We start from the raw sequence: 8,622 nt of genomic DNA on the forward strand, positions 1-8,622 counted from the left end.
AGTGGACTAAGGAATTTTCTCGATTATGGAGGTGGTAAAAGAGTTCGTCGTAAAGGGTTACGCCGATGCAAACTTTGACACTAATCCAGATTATTCTGAGTAGTAAACTGGATTCGTATAGTAGAACAGTTATTTGGAATAGCTCCAAATGTAGCGTAGTAGTTGCATCTATAAGATGACATAGAATTTTGCAAAGTACATACGGATCTGAAAGATTCAGACCCGTTGACTATAACATCTCTCACAAGCATAACATGATCTAACCCAGAACTCATCGAGTGTTAATCACATGGTAATGTGAACTAGATTATTGACTCTAGTAAACTCTTTGGGTGTTAATCACATGGGGATGTGACCTTGAGTGTTAATCACATATCGATGTGAACTGGATTATTGACTCTAGTGCAAGTGGGAGACTGTTGGAAATATGCCCTAGAGGCAATAATAAATTAGTTATTATTATATTTCCTTGTTCATGATAATCGTTTATTATCCATGCTAGAATTGTATTGATAGGAAACTCAGATACATGTGTGGATACATAGACAACACCATGTCCCTAGTAAGCCTCTAGTTGACTAGCTCGTTGATCAATAGATGGTTACGGTTTCCTGACCATGGACATTGGATGTCATTGATAACGGGATCACATCATTAGGAGAATGATGTGATGGACAAAGACCCAATCCTAAGCCTAGCACAAGATCATGTAGTTCGTATGCTAAAGCTTTTCTAATGTCAAGTATCATTTCCTTAGACCATGAGATTGTGCAACTCCCGGATACCGTAGGAATGCTTTGGGTGTGCCAAACGTCACAACGTAACTGGGTGGCTATAAAGGTACACTACAGGTATCTCCGAAAGTGTCTGTTGGGTTGGCACGAATCGAGACTGGGATTTGTCACTCCGTGTAAACGGAGAGGTATCTCTGGGCCCTCTCGGTAGGACATCATCATAATGTGCACAATGTGATCAAGGAGTTGATCACGGGATGATGTGTTACGGAACGAGTAAAGAGACTTGCCGGTAACGAGATTGAACAAGGTATCGGGATACCGACGATCGAATCTCGGGCAAGTATCATACCGCTAGACAAAGGGAATTGTATACGGGATTGATTAAGTCCTTGACATCGTGGTTCATCCGATGAGATCATCATGGAACATGTGGGAGCCAACATGGGTATCCAGATCCCGCTGTTGGTTATTGACCGGAGAGTCATCTCGGTCATGTCTGCATGTCTCCCGAACCCGTAGGGTCTACACACTTAAGGTTCAGTGACGCTAGGGTTGTACGGATATGTATATGCAGTAACCCGAATGTTGTTCGGAGTCCCGAATGAGATCCCGGACGTCATGAGGAGTTCCGGAATGGTCCGGAGGTAAAGAATTATATATAGGAAGTGCTATTTCGGCCATCGGGACAAGTTTCGGGGTCACCGGTATTGTACCGGGACCACCGGAAGGGTCCCGGGGGTCCACCGGGTGGGGCCACCTATCCCGGAGGGCTCCATGGGCTGAAGTGGGAAGGGATCCAGCCCAAAGTGGGCTGGGGCGCCACTTCCCCCTAGGGCCCATGCGCCTAAGGGTGGGGAAACCCTAAGGAAGAGTCCTAAAGGGGGAAGGCACCTCCTAGGTGCCTTGGGGAGGAGGGATTCCTCCCTTGGCCGCCGCCCCCCTAGGAGATTGGATCTCCTAGGGCCGGCGCCCCCCCTAGGCCCCCCTATATATAGTGGGGGAGATGGAGGACTTCATACCTTGGCCTTTGGTGCCTCCCTCTCCCTCTCCAACACCTCCTCCTCCTCCATAGAGCTTAGCGAAGCCCTGCCGGAGTACTGCAACTCCATCACCACCACGCCGTCGTGCTGCTGCTGGAGCCATCTTCCTCAACCTCTCCTCCCCCCTTGCTGGATCAAGAAGGAGGAGACGTCGCTGCTCCGTACGTGTGTTGAACGCGGAGGTGCCGTTCGTTCGGCGTTAGGATCATCGGTGATTTGGATCACGACGAGTACGACTCCATCAACCCCGTTCTCTTGAACGCTTGTGCGTGCGATCTACAAGGGTATGTAGATCCACTCCTCCCTCGTTGCTAGATGACTCCATAGATTGATCTTGGTGACACGTAGGAAAATTTTGAATTATTGCTATGTTCCCCAACGGCCAGGGACTGACCCCCTGTACCGAGGAAGCTGTCGTTGAATGTGGTCGTGAATGACCAATGCAGCCACCACAAGATCTTCATCATCCGACGATGAATCGTCCGATGAACAAAGGAAGTGATGGAAGAAAAACTCGGCTCCACTGTCCATACCTTTGTGGGCAAAATGTCGAACACCTTGCGGTCGTGGTGGCGAAGAGGCCGCGATGATCACCTCGACGCAGTAGGGGTGGTTGCCGACCGGCTACTGGCCGCTTTGGAGCTCTCGTCGGAAGCTGCCGAGGCCGTCGTGGTACGTCGCCGACGGTCGTGTCCCCTCTGCGACCGGCAAAGACAACGACGACCAAACCTTCTCCGATCGACGGCCAAAAGCGCGGGCGTGGTGACAGCCATGTCGAGACATGGTTTGGCAGGGACGGCCGGGGGCTACGCGGTGAAGAGGCGGCCGAAGAATAGCGGCGGCACCGACGGCGGGGCAGGAAAGAGGGGGTGAAAGCGTTGGGAGGGACTGCTAGTGTCCCCGACAGGTAGGCCACAGGGGGGGCAAGGGCGTGCGTCCAAGCCATCCGCGCGAGTCCGTTTCACCCCAAACCGAGCGTAAGTTTAGGTCGGGGATAGGTCGAAAACGGACGATCCGGACATTTGTCCGTTTGCGCCCACGCGCTGGGCCGCGCTATTCGTCCGTTTTACCCCAAACGGACGCGCACAGGGGGGAAAAGGGCGTGCGTCCAGGCCATTCACGGGCGTCCGTTTCACCCCAAACCGAGCGTAAGTTTAGGCCGGGGATGGGTCGAAAACGGACGGAATCCGAACATTTGTCCGTTTGCGCCCGCGCGCTGGACCGCGCCATTCGTCCGTTTTACCCCAAACGGACGCGCGCGGACAGGATGGGGTTGCGCGGTGGAGTTGGCCTGATAGACACAAGAACAAAAAGAAACTCTCACTGCTTTGCTGGTAGCACATACACGCCGGTTCTCAAATGTCCAAAGAGTCACGAAATGGCCATAACGATCAAAATCGAAACCATCGCTGTTTCAGCTTCAAACTAGATGCAGCAGGATTACGAAAGCAGGTTCCCCAGGAAGAGTGTTCCACCACCTCTGGACGAGTGCCAATCAAGGGTCGCATGAGCAGCCACCGCCCGACGACGCGGCTCTGAAGCTGCGCTCCCACTGGTCCACAGGTGCCGCTTCAGCATGAGGCACATGTCGAGGGTTCTTCTCCCTCTTGTCACCCTTCAACTGCTTCATGGCGTGCTTCAGCGCTGGGAGAAGAGCCTCCATGCACTCCGCGACAGCATTCGGGTTCCCAGGCATGTTGATGATCTGGAAAGAAAACTCTTGTGAGCGGTTCAGGACCTACAAGTTTGAAATTAAAGAGCATTCTTGGGTTTTAGTCTGTACAAGTGTTGATCCTCTTATCCCACACGCGGCTCGGGATAGCATCGCAAATGGTGTCACCTGTACCAAAAATAACAGTGCAAGCACCGTCAGTACAGATAACAAAACAATCCTGCGAACTTTATGACAGTAAATGCTATTGGCGAAGATTGCGTTTTGTGTAATCTGCATGGTTTGCAGTTAGCTGTGCTAAACCTAGAGGCTGTAATAAACGCTGTCATCACCTTCAAGCTCTCTTGAATCATAACAAACGCAAGGCCAGGTGCTTCTTTCTGTATTACAGATTTAGTTGCTTCTGGAGTAACATCTCTAGGTGTGAAGCCAGTGCCACCTGCATGTACGTTATTACCAGGAGGTAGAACCTCATGTGAGTAGGAAACAACTTGAAACTTGAGATCATGTCACCTAAGCAGCTTCTTCAAAATAAAATTTTCACCTAAGGTCAAGATGAGGTTAACACGGTCAATATCGCTCCACTTCACCAGAATCTCCTTAATTTTGTCCACTTCATCTGGAACCACGGCAGTAGCAACAACAACTGCTCCCCCTAATTTCTCCGATGAAGAGTTCACTACAGATACAGCTCTTGGGCCACTACAGATGGGATGATAAGAGAGACGAAATAACAATGACATAAGTTACTTTTCATGGAAGCATGATTCACATCACGAAGAATAAACAGAAGTTATGATTAATCCGCAATTTTGGAGGCCAAGAAAGGATAATAACTTTGTGAAATGTGGAGTACTTACTGAAATTCATCACCATCTTATGTGAAGAATCATCAGTTAATCATATCTTCTATTTTGCATCAAGAGTGACCCACTTGCAACTCAAGGCAAAGAGGTGTATCAAGATGCACGTACTTTGCAAAGAGTACAAATTTTGAGGACTAGGTAGGATAATAAATTTGTAAAATGTGGAGTCCTTACTGAGACACATCACCATCTTATGAGAAGAATCATCAGTAAATTGACTCTTCTATTTTGCATCAAGAGTGACCCATTTGCATCTCAAGGCAAAGAGGTGTATCAGGATGCATGTACTTTGCAAAGAGCACATATTTTGAGGCCTAGGTATGATAATAAACTTGTGAAATGTGGAGTCCTTACTGAGACGCACCACCATCTTATGTGAATATGCAAAGAATAGACAGTAATTTGACTCTTCTATTTTGCATCAAGAGTGACCCATTTGCAACTCGAAGCAAAGAGGTGTATCAGGATGCACGTGCTTGCAAAGAGTACAAATTTTGAGGCCTAGGTACGATGATAAATTTGTGAAATGTGGAGTTCTTACTGAAACACATCACCATCTTATGTGAACATGCAAGGAATAGACAGTAATTTGACTCATTTCATTTTGCATCAGGAGTGGCCCATTTGCAGCTTAAGGCAAAGAGGTGTATCAGGATGCATGTACTCTGCATACCATACAGATTTTTTCTTTCTAATGTCTTTTGAGAGTGGGAACAAAATCACAAACAACAGAACTTAAGACTGAAGAAAAAGGTATTGCACTTAAGGAAATACCTCCTATCGGGGCCTGCTCCAGAAGAAACAGTGTCACTAACAGTCAGAATTGCTACTTTAACTTCAGCATTCTGAGAAGCTGCAACCTGTGGCGCATCCGCCAAAGCACCTTTTGCAGAAGAAACAAGATGAGATGATAAGGGGCTGGAAGCAGCAGGCAGCTTATCCAGAGGAGGGCTAGTTATATCAGAAATAAGTACAGCTTGGACAGATGCTCCAGCTGCCAATATCTGCTCAGATGATTGCACTTCCAGCAAGGCATTTGCAGATTTCATACTTAGAAGGCGGCTACTAGCTTGTTGGCCAGTGCTCTCAGCAACATAACTGCCAAAAATAAATTAGCAGACATTTACTTACGTGGTGTCAAATATGGTGTAATGAAACATCAGGCTGCCATGGTAAAATATAACTCTTACCCTGGTCTACCGGATCCATCGTCGAGCACCCATCTGATCACTGCACGATGGAACTCCATACGATGTGGGTCTGCTCTTAGAGGATGTGATATTCGCACATGCACTCTAAAAAAGTCTCATCAGTGGAAAATGAAGAACAAAATGATGAAAGAAAAACAAATAACAAGCACAAAGGATAACTACCTCTCTAGATGAGGATTTGACCAACCAGAGACAAGACGTATTGCAGGAACAACAAAGAGATTGAAGCAAACCATACAGCTCACTGGGTTTCCAGGCAAGCCAAAAGCAAGAGCTGTTTTGGATGGCTTTGTTGGGTCATTTGATGTGATCTCAGCAAATGTCAATGGCTTCCCTGGTTTCATCCGGATCTGCATGCACATACAGCAAATGATTAAAATCATTGGAGAAAAATGGACAGATATAGCGGTGTCGAGTTTAAAAGGTATCTTTTGCAAACATAACTGCTTTCAATGGTTATCCAACAGCATAGAGGAAAAGAATACAATCATAAGGCTGAGGCTGCTTATCAACATCTTGGTACACAATACCCCATAAGGATTTCTAGGTTACCTTTTCGAAGTGAATTTTACCCATCTTTGCCAAGCAAGGTTTGACAAGATCTCTATCACCCATGGAAACACCACCAGAAGTAAGGATTATATCAGCATCAGAATGTAGAGCTGCATCCATATGCTCCATAAGACTTTCTTCAGTATCTTTTGCAATACCCAAGTCAACCACTTTACACTTCTGCTGAATAGCAGCAGCAAGTAGCATGGCCCGGTTAGAATCACGAATCTGAAATTTTAGTTTGAAGCAGAGAGATTATGCATTTTGGTAAATATGGAATGCAAAGAAATGAGAAGGACGCAAACATTGTGGAATAGTAGAAATAACCTGACCACGATTGAGAGTTGCAGTGACTGGCTGAACTAACTCATCCCCTGTAGAAAATACAGCAATGGTTGGTCGACGGTATGCCTGCACATGCAAACACAGAATGCTGCATTAGAGCACTAGTTTTACTCTCATATACTTGGTAAAATTAATCATAAGATGTTCACCTTGACAGTAGTTACTCCCACTGTTGCAAGTAGCCCAATTTCTGCAGGACCTATGTTCTCACCAGATTTCAGCACTATATAATCTTTCTCTATGTCACATCCCTGGAAATTATAAATTCAGATAACTAACACACCGGTTACCAAAAAAACTCACCACAGATGATTGTGGTCCATCTTTATAGAGAGAGCACAAAGTTGTAGTGCTAGACAAATGCCTTATTGTGCATGCAACATTTCATTGATCTTTTATTGCATTGAGTACAAACAGTGGTGGCAATTGATATACATTTGTACACAACTAATCTCATGAGGCCATGACAAGATTATAAACAAGAATCTTGCTTCCAGTTTCCAAGACAAGAGATAAAACAACTACCGAACTACGCAAGCTGAATTTGGATGCAGTTAACATGGCAGCAGAGTGTGAGAACTATAGCTAGTATCTATCAAATGCATAGCATCACAAATCAGAACCAACGGTTGCCCTCCAAAACACAGGAGAGCTCATTACAAATTTACAATAGAGATGAAACAGTAAGAGTGTCAAACATGTAAACTGAATTTAGGCGCAGCTGACTCGGCTGCAGAGCATGGGCTATAGCAATCCATCAAATTCAGTCTCACAAGCCGTGGTTAATCCCCATAAACCGAGAGAGAGCACATAAAACTAGCAAGCACTGACAAAATTGGCATACCACGCTGCGTATATCGTGCCCCTCGGCTACCCGCGCCGAGATCCTGACCCTCTTCGACCCATCCGGCGCGGCGGCGACCTGCTCCGTGTCCTCCACCTGCACGACGGCATCCGCGCCGTCGGGAATCGGCCCTGCCCAGCACAGCAACAACAGCCGCATCGTCAGCTCACTGAAAAACGCACGCAGCACCGGAGCACCCGAGAGAGATAGATAGGGCGTAGTAGTGGTAAGCCGCCGACGCACCTCCGGTCGTGACGTACGCGACGGTGCCGGGTGTCACGACCACGCCGAGCGCGTCGTCGCCGGCCCTGGCCTCCGCGATGACCGGGTACTCCCCGGGCCCGTCGGCGGCCACCACGGCGTACCCGTCCTGCAGGAGACGGCCGTTATTCACCTCAGACGGAGCAGCGGGAGGGGGGTGGTTGACTCGACTGGGACTGACCTTGACGGAGGCGCGGAAGGGGGGCAGGGGGTCGGGCGCGCGGATGTCCTCCGCGAGGACGAGGCCGAGCGCGTCGAGCAGCGGCACGGCCGACGGGGCGGCGCGGCAGGCCGCCGCGGCGGACAGCACCGCCGCCAGCGCCTCCTCCACCCGCAGCATTTTTTTTTCTCTCCCTCTCGGCTCTCTCCGGTTGATTAGGGTCGACTGAGGGGCGGCGGCTGGGCTTTGGCTGGGCTGAGCTGAGGTGGGGGCCTCTCTATCGACCAGACAGCCAGCCACCCAGCCACGCTCCCGGCGACGTGCCACGTGTGGCGTGATTACTTTGAGTTGGTAGCGCCGAGGGACGGCTTCCAAATCGTGCTTGAATATTCACCCGTCAAAATCATGTCCGTCTCATTGGAATGGACTAGGTGAATCTCTTTTTCTCTTTTCTTTACCCAAACTCAGGCCAAACAATGACAAAGAGGCCGGACACAAAGCACAAAGGTCGCGTCCCAACCGAACCATACACCTCAGAGCATGATAAAAACATCAAAAGCAAACTAGATCAACGCACTCTGCACTCACTCAGGACGCCTAGGGGACCGGCAAGTGGACAGCAGAAGCTAGCCTGGCTTCATGAAGACGTCGCAGATGAGGCATCGATGATCGATCAGTAGCGAGGCCACCACAAGACCGATCCTGTGAGGGCATGTGGAACCAGGTCTTGTGGTGGGGTAGGCTACTGATCGATGCCGATGCACGACGGACCTCAAACGCTTCCTCCTCCGGTCGACTGAAAATCAAAGAAAACTCTACCATTGAAGTGGAATCTCGGAACAGAGGTTCCACAGCTCAGGAAGGGGAGCTCTGGGGAATGGACATGGGTTTTTCATCGAGGCTATGTGGATTGGATTTGTCGTCTGCGAGCCCG

The 8,622-nt window shown here is 48.7% G+C and overlaps 1 protein-coding gene across 1 annotated transcript; it reads right to left on the reverse strand.

The window, feature by feature from the left end:
* Nucleotides 1-3,074: 3,074 nt before the first annotated feature.
* On the reverse strand, nucleotides 3,075-7,891 carry LOC119356729 (molybdopterin biosynthesis protein CNX1-like). Its single transcript, XM_037623708.1, has 13 exons — nucleotides 7,710-7,891; nucleotides 7,511-7,637; nucleotides 7,268-7,398; nucleotides 6,573-6,674; nucleotides 6,406-6,489; nucleotides 6,079-6,306; nucleotides 5,689-5,876; nucleotides 5,506-5,610; nucleotides 5,090-5,413; nucleotides 3,994-4,151; nucleotides 3,782-3,888; nucleotides 3,561-3,617; nucleotides 3,075-3,482 (listed from the first exon to the last, which is right to left on the reverse strand). The coding sequence occupies exons 1-13, from the start codon at nucleotides 7,866-7,868 to the stop codon at nucleotides 3,273-3,275; spliced, it is 1,980 nt and encodes a 659-aa protein (XP_037479605.1). The 5' UTR covers nucleotides 7,869-7,891; the 3' UTR covers nucleotides 3,075-3,272.
* Nucleotides 7,892-8,622: the final 731 nt, after the last annotated feature.

This window comes from Triticum dicoccoides, chromosome 2A (genome assembly GCF_002162155.2).
Source record: "Triticum dicoccoides isolate Atlit2015 ecotype Zavitan chromosome 2A, WEW_v2.0, whole genome shotgun sequence".
Classification (NCBI taxonomy): domain Eukaryota; kingdom Viridiplantae; phylum Streptophyta; class Magnoliopsida; order Poales; family Poaceae; genus Triticum; species Triticum dicoccoides.

What these genes read in the sequence shown, in the direction of transcription:
- LOC119356729 (XM_037623708.1), bottom strand. Translation starts at nt 7,868, where the DNA reads ATGCTGCGGGTGGAGGAGGCGCTGGCGGCGGTGCTGTCCGCCGCGGCG. An exon ending in GGAGCAGGCCCCGATAGGAG is followed by an intron (nt 4,152 to 5,089) that starts GTATTTCCTTAA and finishes TCCCATCTGTAG; the next exon opens with TGGCCCAAGAGCTGTATCTG. An exon ending in TGATTCAAGAGAGCTTGAAG is followed by an intron (nt 3,618 to 3,781) that starts GTGATGACAGCG and finishes TTTTTGGTACAG; the next exon opens with GTGACACCATTTGCGATGCT.